Source organism: Pseudonaja textilis, chromosome 3, assembly GCF_049901715.1.
Source record: "Pseudonaja textilis isolate UNSWEBS1 chromosome 3, rPseTex1.2, whole genome shotgun sequence".
Classification (NCBI taxonomy): domain Eukaryota; kingdom Metazoa; phylum Chordata; class Lepidosauria; order Squamata; family Elapidae; genus Pseudonaja; species Pseudonaja textilis.
The window spans coordinates 81,244,905-81,263,132 of record NC_141992.1 but is presented as its reverse complement, the minus strand read 5'-3'; the positions used below and the strand labels follow the sequence as shown (position 1 = coordinate 81,263,132).

Below are 18,228 nucleotides of genomic sequence, written 5' to 3'. Positions count from 1 at the left end.
TTGTGGTGAAAAATGCCAACCATAAATCGTTTTATAAAAAAATTCTTTAGGATTAGAGAATAATGTAAATCAGTCCTTTCAACAACCTATTTTCGGATTGATCCATTTATATATATTAACCAAAACTTTTAATCAATTTTATCATATGTTCTTTTACTTGTTCTTCTGTCGTGTATTTCAATAAAAGTTTATTGAATTTTAGCAATAACATCTTAATCATTAATATATAGTTCTGTTTCAGACTGTCAAACAATAAAATCTTTTATCCACTTCAGAATTTTCTGATAATTGTATGTAAGAAGACAATTGATAAGTAATATTTTTATTGTCAAATCTTCTATGAGTGTATTTTACACTTTATTTGAGAAAATTCTAGCATGCTAAATTAATAGTTCATGTTTACTTATCATTTCTCATCTTAAAATAATTGCATATTGTTTTCAAACATAACATAAGAGTTAGAAGAAAACCAAAGTGGATGCTTTTAACTTACAGGTGAGAAATCAGACTCATAAATGATACTAAGCAGTTATTTAAAATTAAGTCAATCAAGCTTGCTGTTTCATTTTGAAATAATAATACTTAACTAATCTATAAAATTTGTTGGATTAGGGTGATGTTGAATGGTTCACACATAACATTAAATCAGTATTTACTTTTTGACCATGGCTTTTTGAATAGGCCATAGTAGCTTGGTTCACATTAAGCCAAAAAAAAAAAAATCAAACATATTACAACTTAATATTAAGCATGAACCAGGTCACTGAATGCACAGTACATTTAATCTCTTAAAAGAGCTATGTAAAAGTTTTTTTAAAAAATCAACCTAAATTATTTCTAATGGTCTGTTTAATGTACAATAAGTTGCTTGTTTTTTAGCATGTGTATTATATGTGTGTATATGTCTTAGAGAGAGAATGTGGGTGATAAGGCTCTGTTTTCTAGAAATTCTATCAAAAAGGAAGAAGGAAATCAGTGCCTCTGGCATCAATTAAACTGCAATCTAAGCAACAGTTTATTGAATTTCAGCCTGGAAGAAATGATACAGTTCTCCACTTACAACCATTCATTTAGTGACTGTTTGAAGTTACAGGGGCACTGAAAAAAGTGGTTTATGATCATTTTTAACATGACTATTACAGCATCCCCATAAGTCACATGATCAAAATAAAGATACTTGGCAACTGGTATATATTTATGATGGTTGCAGTTTCCCTGGGTCAGGTGATTACTTTTTGCCACCTTCTGACAAACAAAATCAATGGGGAAGCCAGATTCACTCAATAACCATGATACTAACTTGTCAGCTGCACTGATTCACTTAACTGTGGCAAGAAATGTTGTAAAATGGCAAGATTAATTTAACAACTGTCTTGTTTAGCAAAATAAATTTTGGGCCCAGTTCAGAAGAATTTATCAGAGAGCAGTCCCTTTTTTTCATTAAATATTGTAAATACTGAAACATTCTGTATTCTCAAAGGTTTCACAGTTCCCTGTTGTTTTCACGAAACTGAGATTATCCACAATTAGAACTGGAATTCTGATTTTTATGTTTTACTATTTGATTAATAGCATGATGTGCTTTAAGTTGTGTTAATAGGTTTAGGTTTGCTCCTGTGTTTCTCATCCTCTTGCATAGGTATAAACATTTTTGTGTTTTTTAATTAACCTGCCTGGCTTACGTAGAATGGTTCGTCTATAGCAGGGGTTCCCAACCTGGGGTGCTCGCACCCCCTGGGGGTGCGAGACGATATTCCAGGGCGTGCGAGAAAAGTCCAGGTAAATAATAGGATATTGGCTATATGTTGGCATTTTTATTTATTATTTATTTCAGGGGTGCGAGGTTCGAGTGAAATTTCTTTAGGGGTGCGGGGCGAAAAAAAGGTTGGGAACCACAGGGAGCTGATCTGTTGGATTATGAACACTAGTTTCATTTGGCAGGTGTTTCTGTCTTACATGACTCAATAGTTCATTGGTACCCAGAGTGGGAATCACCCATCAATCTCAGGATTGCAAACTAAGCTTGGAAAGTTTGGAAAAGATGGAAAAGAGGACTCTAGTAAATTATTGCTGCTATTTGTCTGTTGTGCAAAATGCCGTAGGGGTTGAGCCCATGTATTACAGAATCACTACTTCATAAGGTTTCAGTTCAGTTCCAGTTCTATTTATAGTAGGGATGCCTCACCCCTTTTGGATATGAAGGATTTTGGTTAAATTCTTTCTCTTTCCTAATTTTCATAAAATGTCAACATGGTGTGATTACTTTACTTCAGTAGCTTGGTGAGCAGAAAGAAGGAATTCACACTAATTATATCCAGTGATGCGTAATATTTTTATTTTGTTTTGCTATAAAATATGTAATTTAGATTTGTATTCAGTTTGCAAAGAAATGTAAATATTATGTCTTTGGTCTGAAAAACAGTTTTGCTTTTCAGACACATTCTTTATAGAACATAACTAAGGATTCTGAGCATCTACACAGGACAAATACTGCGTAAGATACTTTGAGAATACACAGAATTATAGCAATTTTTTCATAAAACATTAATTTTTAACACTGCATCCTATTATCAACCTTTTAACCAGAATGCATAGGATAAATAATTTTGGACTAGTTTAGTTCCAGAAAGAAATGTTGATTTGACCAATATTTCCTCTGATGAATACCCATTTTTGCCATAAGTTTGATTCTCTTTCAAATATGATTACACCATGTCAGAACTAAACTTGACACTCTTAATATCACTGATAATTGTAAAAGTTACACGATAGGCGTTTGAATTGAAAACCTTACACTTCCAGATGGAAATGTGCAGTCCCCCTGGTGTTGATCTCTCTTCCTATTATTTGCTTTGTCAGCATGTTGAAAATGAGATAAATCGATACAGTAGAACAATGTTATAAATATAGAAAAGAAAAATAACAGTGTTTTTCACATACTTTGTGGGAGGGATGTGAACAAGAGCTTTGTTTATCACCGTCTGTCTAAAGCTTTCCTTTTTAGCTAGTAAGCAATTACAGGAAACTGGAGAGACTTTAGTTTTGCAAATCTGCTTCCTTACTACTCAGTCCATTAGGCGCACTGCTGTCTTCTCCTCAGCAGAATTAAACTGGGGTGGGTTGTGAGTTGTTTCAGCTGGATTACCTATTGCAGGAGACATCTGTTTGACCTAAAACAATAAAAATGAAACATGCTTTGCTTTCTTTTATTTTTGATGAAAGATGCATTCCTTAGAAACTGTAATGAAAATGAGGGGTTCAGATAATAGCATGCTATATGGTTTGTGCAAATAGGCTCTGCATTTTCAAATATATAGCTAGAATTTTAGCTTAATGGATAATGCATTTTTGGAAACTTGATTGGCAAAATACTTCAATAAACATGCACTGAGATCCCAACTCAGCCATGATATTCATTGATTCTCATTGGGTGGAATATTTTTTATCCTCTATCGCTGTTTCTAAAATTTGAATAATATTCTTCCCAGTATTATTTTGTAGCAAAAACATTGCTTGATTGTTAAGGATCTCTCCTACTAAAATCAGTAGTAGGAATACTGGAAGCTAGCTTTAAATTTGTAAAGCTGCTATGCTGTGGGATTAAGTACCTCTCAGATTTAAACAGATAAAGAGCAAATGTTTAAAAATCATAACAGCAAGAACAATAGAGCACATATAAGGGTAGTTATGCCATATCAATCATGAAGGCAGCATAGGAAAATGTTGCTTAAGACAGCCCAGGAGTATTTTCTCATAGTGGTGTTTCCTTCAATCCCTCTGAAATGTCATACAATATTTACATGATTGCATTACTAGTAACACCATGAGAATTGCTCTAGTTTCTAGCCTCAGCATATTATATGACCTTGAATCAGTAATGCTGGAAAAGATTATATGTGTTAGTAGACCAGCTGATGGCATTCTTTAAATCCTATTACTTTGCTAAGGATTGGGTGCTTTAAACCTTTTGTATATTTGGCTTGATTTTAGATACAAAGAAGAATATCAGGTTTTTTCCCCATTTTTCCTTGCCAAGAAAGAGGCAAGGCAATTATTAGTTAGAATCACTTAAAGAATTTCTAGACCTTTTCCTGGACATTTCAGAACATACGGTTTGTGCATATCAATTATCTAATCTTACAAGTAAAAGGTAATCAAGCAAAGACAGTTTATTATTTTAATGTCGGAAGAAATTAACTACTAATGGATGCGTAATCCCTCTTATATATGAAATATTGTACACTGGGTTTCTGTACTAATTTAACTATGAAATAACAATATCTTCAAATACATGAAGTTTCAAATGTAAGTGCTTATTAGGAGGCATTTTGAATTAAAACCCTTTGAAATCTGTTAATAATTATTTTATACAAAAATCCAGTCATTATCCCTAAATAGTCTTTTAGGCTGAATAACTAAAATATATACGTATCACTTTTATGGTATTTCCTATTGAAAATACTGAAACACAGGAAAGCAGTATAGCCATTTAGCTGTAGTGTAGCAGAAATTTTTGTGGGTCCTTGGGAATTTATGTTAGAACAGGCATTTTAATCGATGTTCTTTTGTCCCGGCAAAACAAGCTTTCTTGAATCAAGTTTAGTTTACTTCACTATCTTGTAGTATTCAATATTGGCTAAGTAGGAGTGTGCTTAATTCTAAATTCTATTTTTCTTTATTTAATTTGTTCCTCTTTTACCATTTTTATTTTTTTTAAAGGCTCAAAGTTTTTGCAAGCAGCAGGCGAGCGTGTTTCTTCATTTGTGCATGCACAGGATTAGGTTGCATGCACAAATCCATCCCTGCCCTTGCTGCCAGTCCGTGGAGCCAGAAAGGTTGGGGTTCACTGCTTTATAGCAGTTCACAGAATCAGCATATTGCCCCCAGTGATCTGGCTCCTCATTTTACCAACCTCAGAAGGATGGAAGGCTGAGTCAACCTTGAGCCGGTCAGGATCAAACACCTGGATATAGGCAGAGTCACCTTGCAATACTGCATTCTAACCACTACACCATCATGGCTCATCTTGCTGCTATCTTTGCTTTCTTTTGCCACAATCAGTCTATTTCTATTTGCAGCCTTTGTATTTTGTGATTTTCTTCCGTTTTTTTCTCTTCTGTTTTGCTGTTTCCAGGTTGATACCATGTCTACTATCCAGACATTTTTGTCATTCTTCTCAACAGTTGTTAAGTCTAGGGTACTATGTGGCAGGTGCTGCCTGTTTGAATTCTAAAGTCCCAGAACATTTCATTTTCTATTACTCTATTTTCTGATGTATTTGGAACAATCTAATGTATTTTATTTTGTAAGTAGAGCCAGTCAACATCATTGCAGGTTTCCTTATCTTTATTTTTCTGGTCTTATCCATTATTAAATTTATTTGCTGCCCATCTTGGTATTCAAGGTGAGTCTGAGCAGCTAATATTTCTTCCTTCTTCTATTTTTCCCTGTGGGGTAAGTTGGACTGAGAGGGGGTGACATGGTTCACAAAGCTATCTAGCTGGCTTTCATGGCTAAGGTGAGATTACTTAGTGGAAATTACTGAGTGGAAATTACACTAGTTGGCATTTTCTCTCTTGGCTTGGCTGTTGCTGTTTGCACATGGCTACTTTCTCTTCTTTTCAGACCTACCATGAATGTTGTCTGTAAAGAGTAGATCTGTCCCATGATAATTTGTGTGGAAACAGTAAATCTTCAACAGCTAGTATTGTCTAGCTTCATCTTAGTTTGTTAGCTATTAATCCTCCACCGCTCCTGCTTTCTCCTATTCAGAATTCTTTCAGTTTTAAGTCTTCATTTTCCCCCTCCTTCATGCTAGCTGAGGAATAGTCACCTCCCTTCCTATGGGAAAATAACCTCTACAGCAGGTTTTTCCAAACTGTGAGCTTTGAGGAGATGCAGGCGGAGTCCAGGGAAGACTTTTAATAGATTTTTAAATATCTTTATTAAAAGAAATAGTTTTGTTATATGGTTTTCATTGTTCATTTATGTTCATTTTTAGGATTTTTAGTGGAGATCTGTACATTTAAGATTACAAATAAAGGGTTGTAACCATCTTGAGCAGTACCGACATTTTTTCTTTTCTCAAAATGTATCAGAAAGAGAATTGAATTTGTAAGAGTAAAACTTCTCACTCAAGTATATACGCATTTCTAATTTTGTAGCAGTTTGGCTATATGTGAGATGTTGTACAGTATTTTGTGGTTATTTATACACATTTGGACCTCAGTATGTTACTTTCTACTTTGAAGCAATGCAAGTTTCTCTTAGGGCCTTTCCCCACTGCAGAACCCACCAAGATCTGAACTAGGAACTGCACTGCATGTCCTTTGCTGTCCCCACTGATGGTTCCAATCTTGTCTCTTTTGCCTTTATTCTCAATCACTTCCTCCTGTCTAATTTCACTGCAACAGACTTAACAGATTTCCATACATCTTAAGGTTTGTTTTGGGTCTGTTGAAAAAGGGGAAGAATATTATTTTAATATGAGCATACAGGTAGTCCTTGACTTATGATCACAATTGAGCCCAAAATTTCCATTGCTAAGTGAGACATTGGTTAAGTGAATTTTGCCTCATTTTATGACCTTTCTTGCCATGGTTATTACATAAATCACTGCAGTTGTTAAGTGAGAGATATGGTTATTAAGTGAATCTGGCTTCCCCATTGACTTTGCTTGTCAGAAGGTCGCAAAAGGTGATCACATGACACACACCCCAGACACTGCAGCTGTCATAAATAGGAAGCATCTGAATTTTTATCATGTGTCCATGAGGATGCTACGACAGTCATAAGTGTGAAAAATGGTCATAAGTCACTTTTTTCAGTGCTGCTGTAACTTCACTAAATGAACTGTTGTAAGTCGAGGACTATCTGTATAATGTAGCTTCTGAAATGGAATTGACTGGATGATCAGAAATCATAAAATGATACAAAATTTAAATTGATCAAAGATGTGTCTTCGAGCGGTTTGCAAGGATAAAACCCCAATTCATTCTTCGTGCATTAGAAAATGGAGTACTATAAACACTTGGAAGGATTTCCAAACTATTGGATAAAGATTCTAATAGTTATGTTGTGTTTATATTTCATTTTCTGTACAGTTTTTTATGCTTGCTTATTTTTCATTGTAGAAATAAGATTAAACTATCAAGTCATCCAATCCTGGGTTCCATATCAGTTCTCTTTTGTTATCATCTGGGAACAGTTGTGAAAGGGTCCCTTATAATCCCAATAATGAGAGTCCCAAGGATTATTCTATTGTCTGTTTATAACATTCTGAAAAATAAGGTAGGCTCCTACTTTCGTTTTCTAACACCACAGCATAGCAATCGGGCAAATAACTCTAGAAATATAATATCTAAGTAAGGAAATGAAATGCAGTCTTTATTTGCCTCATTTTATATTGGACTTTATTACTTAGCTTTATCTCAGCAGGCAACAGCTTAAAAAGCAATAAATTTCATTGTAACAGACTTACTTTGAAAAGGATGCATATCCTAATGATTTGCTCCTAATCTCTGATAGCTAGAAAAAAAAATACTGCAAAACTAACAAAGTTTGCTTAGGCTAAGGGACTAACTATCTTTGAGAGGAAGATGAAAATGTCTATTATGAGTGGGTCAGAAATGGAGGGTATGTGGATTGATGTTTCAACTTTTTTCTTGTAAAGTATCATGGAGAGTTGCCCCTTGAGTATTTAAAGTTCCAATGAGATACAATGAAAGAGATTTCTAGAACTTCATATATTAAAATGGAAGGCTGACAAGTACACAATGTTAAGTTTATATGCATAGACCAAGTTAACCGGAAGGTAGAAGGAAAATGTTCAGGCTTGCATCTTTCTCATTCATGTTGTTCTTAGCTATAATTTAGGTGTCAAGGAAAGACAAGTATGCTTTGATAATACTTCGCAAACTAATGGTATAGTTTTGATTGGGTGTATCTGCATGGCAAACCAAAACCACTTCTTCCCTTCATCATATTGATATTTTCCATAAGTGCATATGATGGAATTTAAAACAAAAACAAAAGGGAAGATTAGACATTTACTTTCCTTTCTTGGTAATTTTGGCCATAATCAGGACACTCTTTATCTATTTCTTAAGGTTTTAAAAAAAAAACTTAAGTGGGGAGAGCTGCTGAACAGAGCTCATGAAGTTTGCTCGGATGTCAGCCAGGAAGAAGTGGGCCAAGCAATGAATGGTTTACCTTTTATTAATTGGTGCTTTCCATGGATCTGGTTAGCCTGAATCCCAAATGAATGTGTTGCATGACCTTGGTCAATATTTCTTTGGGTTCATAACACTTCATAAATGAGTTACATATAAACTTGTTTAGTGATATAGTCCTTGACTTACAATTGGTTGCTTAGCAGCCATTCAAAGTTATCACGGACCCCAAAAAGGGGACTTAACACCCAGATCCGAACTTCTGATGGTGAGTTCCTGCCCCCGTTACATCCCCTCCCTCCCCTCCACTGCTGGTCATGTAACTGGAACACTTAGGCCGTTTGCAAAATCCTGGATAATGTTTATGACATTTTTGCTGAAAACCAGCAGTTCTGTTTTTTGATAGAACTAGTGAGCCATTGTTTATTTAATACCACAATATTCATTTTATGACCCCTGCATTCACTTAACTGCTGCAAAAAATGTAAAATCGGGTTGATCACATGAATGACCTCTTTCACAATCATTACTTATGACCATAATGTGGTCATAACTCAAAGACTTCTTGTAATGTTTTAGATACTGTATTCCTTTATTCTGGTTCACTAGCAAATGAGTGAAATATTTTTCAGAAGACCCAGAATTATTCACTATGTTACTTGAACTTTTCAAAGATCCCTTAAATGTATTTCAACAATAACTGTGAACTTGTACATTGCTGTATAGTACTCTATCATCAAACTTTTCTGATTATAATCAATGACATTCCCATTATTACTTCACTTCAACCTACTTTATTTAAACCTACTTTATTTGCCTGTATTTATCTTACTTCCTCAGGTAGAAGAAAGAAGCAATAAAATAAAAGAGACAAATGTTACAGAAGCACTTGTAGAAAGGAAAAGCAATGCAATGAACAGGACAAAAAGAAAGAATTTTCTCACTGAGAAAATTATAATATGCTGAGAAAAATATTATACTTCAAGGCTTATTGTTAATCTAAAAGACAGAAGTCTCTTTGGTATGGCTGCAACGTAGACACATATCTAGTTTAGGTAATTTACCATTGATAAGATGATGACTCCTTTGAGGGAGATGGACAGTAATAATAAATAAATAAATTTATGTCACAGAAATTTGACATTTGTCTCTGAAAATGGTCCTTTAATTAATTAATTACTGTCACAGAAATTTGAGACTTTTCTCTAAAAATGGTCCTGAAATAAGGAAAAATTACATTTGAAAATCCTAGGTATGTATTTCTGTGATTGAAAAATATCCTGTTTCTAAAATAAAATAAATACCAAAGCTGCTATCTATCACTGCAAGAGCTTTAATTCCAAGATGCCAAAGTCTTTTCAAGATACTTCATGAATCATGAAAATAATAAATGAATATGAATCTTGTATTCCGCACGTGGGAAGTAGGAAGTGTTAGAAAAATCTGAAAGATTTGCTTTTTAAATTCTGTCATCTTTGATGATTAATTACAACTTGTGCTTTTCCCCCCCAGGAGAACATGTGTGCAAGATGTATTTTCAAATGCTGCTTTTGCAGTTACTGGTGCCTAGAAAGATTTCTTGGATATTTAAACCAGGTACATTATATAAATTGGATAATATCACATGCAAAATAATGAAAGTCACATGAAAAAGAAATGCTCTGCTGATCAGTAATATTTCCAAGGCAGTTACTATCCTAGTTTTGTGACAACTAGCAAAGAACGATGATCTATATTTAAGAACCCTTTGCCCTTTTCATTCCAGCTGATTTTATAGAAAGCATGCAGGACTGTGCTATAAATCTTAGCCAAAATAAATCACATTGAGTTCAATAGGCCTATTCACTGATACATGGGGGGTAGAACAGCTTCTGTGATTTATAATGACCGATTTAACTAACACGACTAAACTAGAATGCATCTAAATCTGATTATTTCGTTCTGCCAGACATAAGCACCTAGTGAATTATAGTCCACAAAATGAGAATATAATCAGCTTCTGTAAAAATCTAAAAGGGAATTCCTTGGCTGGAATCAATGTTATTCATGGCATTATATCTATAATACCCTGAGCTGTTGTAATCTGGGAATATATATTATTCCATACATTTTTGCCAGGTGTGTTTCCCCAGAATTATTTTAGACTTTGGTGGAATGCGCATTAGTATATAATTACTGCTTTGAGTCCTGATTTTTACAAGTGGGCACATTGGTTTGCTGCAAGTCTTTCTCTTACTTCGACTAAAGATTGCTGCTTGCCATTCCTTAATATATAGGAAACATTTTCATGTTGCTTTTTCTGGTGGGAAAGAAATTAAAATCAGTGAGACAGTATGTGCAATATTTGTGTTAGCGAAACATTATTTCCTTGTCTAATGCAATAAGAAAAATAGGACAGATGACAATAGAATAGAATAGAATTCTTTACTGACCAAGTGTGGTTGGACACACAAAGAATTTGTCTTTGGTGCTCTCAGTGTACATAAAGAAAAAAATAAAATACATTCATCAAGAATCATAAGATACAACACTTAGTAATAGTCACTAAAGTTACTAATAAGCAATCAAATCATACTAGAAACTGAAACAATATAAATTGTAAAGATACAAACAACATGGTTATATTCATAAATGGGAAGATATAGGTACTAGGAAGGATGAGAAGAATAATACAGTCTTGGTAAATAATTTGACAGCGTTGTGGGAATTAGTTGTTTAGCAGAGTGATGGCATTCGGGGGAAAACTCCTTGTGTCTAGTTGTTCTGGTGTGCAGTGCCTTATAGCATTGTTTTTTGGGTAGAAGTTGAAACAATTTATGTCCAGGATGTGAGGGGTCTGTAGATATTTTCACAGCCCTTTTTTTGACTTGTGCAGTATACAGGTCCTCGATTGAAGGCAGGTTGATAGCAATTGTTTTTTCTGCAGTTCTAATTAGCAGTTGTGTCTGGCTTGTTTGGTTGCAGAGCCAAACCAGACAGTTATAGAGATGCAGATGACAGACTCAATAATTCCTCTGTGGAACTGAATCATCAGCTCCTTGGGCAGTTTGAGCTGTCTGAGTTGGTGCAGAAAGAACATTCTTTGTTGTGCTTTTTTGATGACGTTTTTCATGTTATGTGTCCATTGTAAGTCTTGAGATATGATAGAACCTAGAAGTTCTCTACTGTTGATACTGTGTTGTCTAGTATTGTAAGACGTGGTAGTATAGGAGGGTTTCTTCTAAAATCTACCACCATTTCTATGGTTTTGAGTGTATTTAATTCAAGATTGTTCTGGTTGCACCACAAGGCTACTTGTTCAACCTCCCTTCTATATGCAGATTCATGTTTTTTGGCTGCCGACATTAGCAGCAAATAACACTTAGTTTACAGATCCTGCATTGTTTACTATTCGTTTTCTGGGTACATTTTAAGGTGCTGATTTTAACCTATTAATCCCTTTATGGCTGAGACCATGGATATTTGCAAGACTACCTACTCTAAACAGTACCAGCCCAATGACTTAGATCAGTGGCCCCCTAACCTTTTTGTGCTGCCTGGTACCGCACACAAAGACCGCCCGGTACAGGCGCACGCAGACAAGGCAAGCCGAGCGACCGCCGCCAGCCACCCCCACTTCTCCCACCACCTCACCTTCCTTTGTAACCCTGCGGCTTCACCGGGACGCTGCTCCCCCTGCCTTGGGTGCGAAAGCTCCGCCTTAGTTCAAGCCCCCTTTGAGAAACTAAGGCGGTTCCTTGGCCCGCCATTTGCACCGGAAAAGCTCACCCGGGCTTTCTCCAAACAAGAGCGGCGCCAAAACCCCCGTGGAAATGTTCCACGGCCGGGACCCCCCGTGGGGGGCCCCGACTTAGATGATTTAATCTGTTTTCTGAATTTCCTGTGGTTGCTGAAAAATTTAGAATTTGCAGAACAGGTACTGAAGCTGGAAGACATCAAAGAAGGCACCAGGAGTGCCATAAACTGAATCCTATTTAATAAAACTTTTCCCGATAATTACTGCGCCAGGTTTCCTTTCAAATCCCAATCTGGTGAATCCAAGCAGTAGGGACTGTCTCTGGAATTTGAATCACAAAGGGGATATTTTAATTAGGCATATTTTAATTTATAGCCCTTCCGTCTGCCCCTGGTATTGCTTAGTTTGGGCATCAGCAAGGGAAGATTACATATTAATGATAATTAAATGTCTGGAAGATATCGGAGGCCTGCTAAGACAAAAGAGGAAAATAATTATCAATTTAAGGTTAGAGCAGAAATGTGTTACCTGGTAGGTCATGCATAACTTTGTCCTACTTCTGTTTTAGAGATACAATTGTTTTATTCTCTCTTAATTTGAGGGGTTTCTTAGTGATAATGCTTAAAGTCAATCTAACAATTTCTGAGTACTTTGGGGAGCTGTATTGACTGGTATTCTTTCTAGTGTCCAGTGTCATACACTCTAAATATCTCTACTTTCTGGCATATCTACAAACTCCAGGGAAGGAACATTTAAAAGAAGCCACATTATGCAATTAAGAACTGGCCATAGGGCTTTATATGTTCACATTGTATGCAGGGGACAAAACAAATAATCCTGCTATTTCAAAGCCATTTTGTTCCCTACGCATGTCTGAAAGAGGCTGTGTTGTTATCCCATCAATATTTTCCTTTACTGCTATAAAAAATACTTCCTTCTGTAGCTTCCATCTGTCACAGTCTCTGGATCATTACTTTTTCATTTTGCTGCACCATTAGGTCTCTGGGAGAGCTCTTTACATAGTAGGAGATGGCCAACCACTCTAAAAATGCAGGCAGGCTGTGGATTGGAAGCTGGGCATGGTTGCATCTGTTGCTGTGGTGCTCTCCCTTTCACTGGGATAATTTTTAGAATCTTAGAATGGAAGATAGAATTTGGCTGTGACGCAAAGTAGCAATTATTTTTCACCAGAAGGGTTTTTTTAAAAGTTGTTGGATCTGTGCCATGTAGCATTTCTCATGAAGCTATCAGGTCAGTTTTTCCAAGACCTTTGGCATTCTGTCTATGTTGGGAAGTGTATTTTTTCTTAAACATTTTCTTCGCCTACTTAATTTGAAGTATGTAAACAAACCCATTCCTTATTTATCTGTTTCTTTGGTTCCCATGCATATTAATGCAAGAAATCCAGAGTAATTTACTCTGAAATCCAGAGTAAATATAAACGGTCAGTATCTGAAGCTTACTTTTTTGTTATGTTCCCTTAAGATATTTAGTTTATGATACATAAATTAAAGCAAGATTTAAATTTTAACAAAATGCCCTTGACTTAGTCAATTATTGGGAGAATCAATGTTACTTTCAGAGTTTATCTTGACTGCTGCTTCAGTTTACAAAAGATTGTACTTAAGTATTAGAGTATTGTAATTATTACTAGATAGCTTTTTAGAGTTCAAGGATTTGTATGCTAGGATTTTTTTTTTTGCCTTGTCTTGACTTCAGATTATGCACACCTGGAATCTGTCCCCCACCCACCCTGGGAGCTTGAATTAGGATTCAGAAAGCAATTCCAGAGAAAAAAAATTGGTTTAAATGGAAAAGAGGTCCCTTATTTGCTGTTTCGTTCTCTGCCCTATTCAATAATGTTCAGGATGTTCTTGGTCCTTGGGAGTAAATTGCAAGTGGTTGTATTAGGAAGAAGTCAACAACCCCACAAATTTCTTTTTAGAAAATTCTTCCCATGAGGAAAGATGTTGAATAATATCTATTAAAGCTGCATGATTCTTTAGAAGTACTAAAATAATTAGGCTGAGGCTTGAGCTAATTAATAGCACAATATTTTAGATGGTGGGGATTGGTTTGTTTTATTGTTGATATGTTATTGTGTGTATCCTATGTTCAGGAAGTCACTGTCATATTACCTACCTCCATGGCAGCATAAATACTATGTAGAAATTTCATGGATTACAACTGATTTCATTTATGTGTGTTTTACACTGTTTTATTTTAGTATGATTTATTACAGACATGTGGATTTATATTTCTGTATTAATATTTCCCAACTCTCTTATGAAAATAAATCATTGTGTACATTGACTTAATTTTCATAGGTTCCAAAGGACTAAACACAGGGAAAAAAGTAGAAACAGAATATTAATCTTAGGTTGTTGAAGGATGTATTTAAACAGATGCTGAGAGTATTTTCAGTCCGATTCATGTCCACAGTCAGAATTTTAATTCCACATTGAGCATTAGAAGACTGCACATTTCTTTTTAAGAATAACTTTTTCTTTTTAAGAATAATTTTACAGACTTGTGTACTTATTAAATATATCAGTATTAAAATTCTTTTTTTAAAGAGGACAAGAATGGCTCATTTTTCACTACATAAAATAAGGATGTTTATAGCTTATTGGGAAAAGTAATTGTAGATTTTTGGATATTCTTATTTATATGCTTAATTAGTTTGGTTCTTGAGGAATGAAGCTTATTGATCTCCACAGTTCTAAATCAGTGGAACAACTTGCATCCAGAAGTTGTAAATGCTCCAGCACTGGAAGTTTTTAAGACATTGGATAACCATTTGTCTGAAATGCTATAGGGTTTTCTGCCTAAGCAGGGGGTTGGACTAGAAGACCTCCAAGGTCCCTTCCAACTCTGTTATTCTATTCTGTTCTGTTCTGTTCTGTTCTATTCTGAATAAACTAGTGAAAAGATTGTCCTCATATTAAAACTTGAATGATATATAGATTTTTCAGTTAGCCCTTTTAGCAGCCCAACACAATAAAATAATTCTTAATGGGAGTACCCTAGGTGATCTAGCTGGTGAGTTTACTTTTAGTTTCTCACATGGGAATAGTGTTACTGATTTTGCGCTGGTATCCCAGCTTCTTAGAAAGGCAGTCCGTGCTTTTTATGCGGACTGCCTTATGGAGAGCGAGCACTACCCCCTGATTACAATCATTGGGCTTTCCTCAAATATACATCTCCCTAGGGGTCCCCAGATATTAGATCCCTATGTGGCCTCGTATACAAGGAGGATCAAATGATCTTCTAATACTGAAAGAAAGTTCCACTCCTTTTTATCATCTCTGGAGTGTCTCAGCCTATACAACCAGGCCCTAACAGGTAGTTGCCCAGGGACAATCTCGGCCTTTGAATCACTAATTAATAGTGTTCAAAGGGAGCTAGGAGCTGTCCGTAGGCCAAGTGGTCCATATCATTCAAGAAGTAATTCTTGGTTTGACAAAGAGTGTCTGATGCTCAGGAACCAGATTAATTGGGTTTACCTGCTCTATCATAATCGAGGGGATAAATGCCCATCAGAGGACTACTATCGCTTGAAGCGGGAGTATAAAGGACTAATTGCTAAGAAAAAGAAAGCTAAAGAGAGAGAGAAGTGGGATCTACTTCTCCTCTCCATCCAGCAGAAGAACAATCAATTATTTTGGCAAATTGTTGCCAGTTCCTTGCCAGATCATCAAGAACTCCCCCTCTGCTGTATTTCCAACAGAGATTGGTAAAACCATTTCTTGGCAATTTTCCAGGCGTCAACAAGTTTGATCGTGCTTGGACCACAGCTGCCTCCTGCAGTTCCTGACTGGCAACTTGTGACTCATGCTGAGATCACTGAGCTTATCTCTGAACTCAAGTCAGGCAAAGCCCCTGAACCTGATGCTATACCCCCTGATCTGCTAAAATCCAATCCCGAGTGGTGGATTCCTCTCTTAGCAAGACTCTTCACGCATATCAATAGAGGATCTGGCAGGATCCCTACCTCCTCCTGGAGCTTAGCAATTATTGTTCCAGTTTTTAAACGAGGAAATAGGAACAGTCCAGCCGACTATTGCCCCATAAGCCTGCTCTCCATCATTGGAAAATTGTATGCTAAATATCTCCAATGTAGACTCCTCACTTGGGTTGAGGAGTCCAATATTATTGGTGCTGAACAGATTGGTTTTAAAGCGGGCTGTACCACACTGGACCACTGCTTTGTCTTAGCACACTTGGTCAATAAATATACTACCATACCAGGTGGCAAACTTTTTACTGCTTTTATCGACCTAAAGTCAGTGTTTGACTCAGTCCCTAGGGGACTGTTTTGGTCAAAACTGCTCAAAAGTTCTATCGCTAGACGTCTTCTGTTCCTAATTAGATCCTTGTACAACCAGACCTCTAGTCAGATCAGGTGTGGTTTGCAGGGAGAACTTTCAAATCCTATCCCGATTAAGAACGGAGTAAGGCAGGATTGTGTTCTAGCTCCTCTTTTGTTTAATTTATTCTTATCTGACTTGGCCTTTCACATTGGACGTATTGAGTCCCACGCCCCAAAGCTGTCAACTACAAAGATCCCACTTCTCCTTTATGCTGACGATGCGGCCCTCCTTTCATTGTCAAGACCAGGTCTGAAAAGATTACTTTCTGCATTTGGGTCTTACTGTGCTCAGAACCACTTGTCTATTAATTATGACAAAGCCAAAGTATTGGTGTTCTCTAGAGCCCGGAAATTGTATAACTGGGCTATCAATGGTAGTACTGTTACGCAGGTTTTCCATTTTAAGTATTTAGGTCAGGTACACCTGACCTGACTTAGGTATTCAATTTCAGAACACTGGTGCTTGGACTAGACATCGAACCCAGGTACTGAATTCAGCCTCCTGTAGTCCTCATAAGATTTTAAGATTTTTTTATACCCAAGGAGGCCAGTTTATTCCTTCTGCTCTGTGTATTTACAAAGCCAAAACTTTGGCTCAAACTCTTTACAGAATTCCCATATCGATACAGGGCTTCAAGGATTGTACTGAAAGAAACCAGGCTGTCTTTCTTAGAAAACCTCTGGGTCTTCCTCCTTGTGTTGGTTTTGCTCCGATATACCTGGAACTGGTACTCGATCAGTCGAATGTATGGCGTGGATTAACACCTTTAACTGATGGTTTTGGGTGCTCTTTCTAGCAGTTCCTGGTAGCTATCTCTCCCTGGCGTTTGCTGAAGACTCTCATATTTCTTGTTGGGAGAGGGAGCTGATGAAGAAATTACACCTGATAGGTTTTACGGGGGATGCCCTGGGAGATTATGGCCTTAAGGATGCCCAATTTAAGGTAGTCCAATGGCTTGTGGACATTGACTTGCAATATCTATGAGCCAGAGCTAACAAAACTTGCTCCCCTCTGATCTTCAGCCAATTTAATAATTACGGACTGAGGATGGCTTCCTATTTTTACACTCTAACCATTTCCAAGTATAGAAGAGCTTTCTCCCTAGCTCGCTTTAACGTCTTGCCTTCAGCACTACTGAATGGGCAATTTAAGAGGCTCCTCATTAATGAGCGGCTATGCCCTTGTGACAAAGCTGAGGTTGAAACTGGAGCATGTCCTTTTATATTGCCCTATGTATAATGCAGGCAGATCTAAGTTACTGTCTCTCCTTGAAACAGACCCTTCTAGACCCAATGTTAGTAAATTGTTCTTATATTGTCTAGGGGATGGCTTCTCATATATCACTTCTCAGGTTTCCAAATTTTTCTTAAGTGCTGTAACCATCAGAGGAGAATGCTGTAATTCCCCTTAGTCAAGTTTTTGGTGACCAATTGCTCATGATTAATTTTCCCATGTTCTTCTTTTGTTGTACTTGTGTTTTGGTCTGTGACCGCAAATAAAGTTTTATTATTATTATAAGTTTTGACAATGAGATTAAAAGTTATGCAAGTAATTTCATTTCCCCAGTATGATAAAATATAGATATTTATAAAAATAACTTTGGCCAAGTACTTCCTATTTTCTGTTGTTACTTCTGCTATTTTACCAATTAACGTTCTGATTGCAGAATGCATATGCGGCAACTATCATAAATGGGACAAATTTTTGTACTTCGGCTAAAGATGCCAGTGTTATTTTATCAAAAAATGTAACTAGCACCATGGCAATCAACTGCTTCAGTGACTTTGCTGTCTTTCTTGCAAAGGTAAAACTTTATTAACTTTTTTTTCCTCATTGAAAACCTTGTTTAGTCCATGATGCAGGGGTAAATTCAGTCAGATTCAAGGGTAAATTCAAATTTTATGGAAATTAAATTGTTCTCTGGAAGCAAGTAAAATATATATGATAT

General features: G+C 36.3%; 1 protein-coding gene across 4 annotated transcripts in view; it reads left to right on the top strand.

Moving 5' to 3' along the window:
* The window catches only part of SLC44A3 (solute carrier family 44 member 3), a 41,145-nt gene that overhangs the window by 19,171 nt on the left and 3,746 nt on the right, over positions 1-18,228 (top strand). For all 4 annotated transcript variants that reach the window (XR_015742928.1, XR_015742927.1, XM_087930194.1 and 1 more), the window contains 3 exons: positions 7,134-7,290; positions 9,684-9,767; positions 17,947-18,084. Coding sequence is in view for 2 of the 4 variants with exons in the window: in XM_087930194.1 (XP_087786320.1) it covers positions 7,134-7,290; positions 9,684-9,767; positions 17,947-18,084 (379 nt within the window). In the remaining 2 variants the exon portion in view is untranslated. The remainder of the gene's footprint in view (positions 1-7,133; positions 7,291-9,683; positions 9,768-17,946; positions 18,085-18,228) is intronic.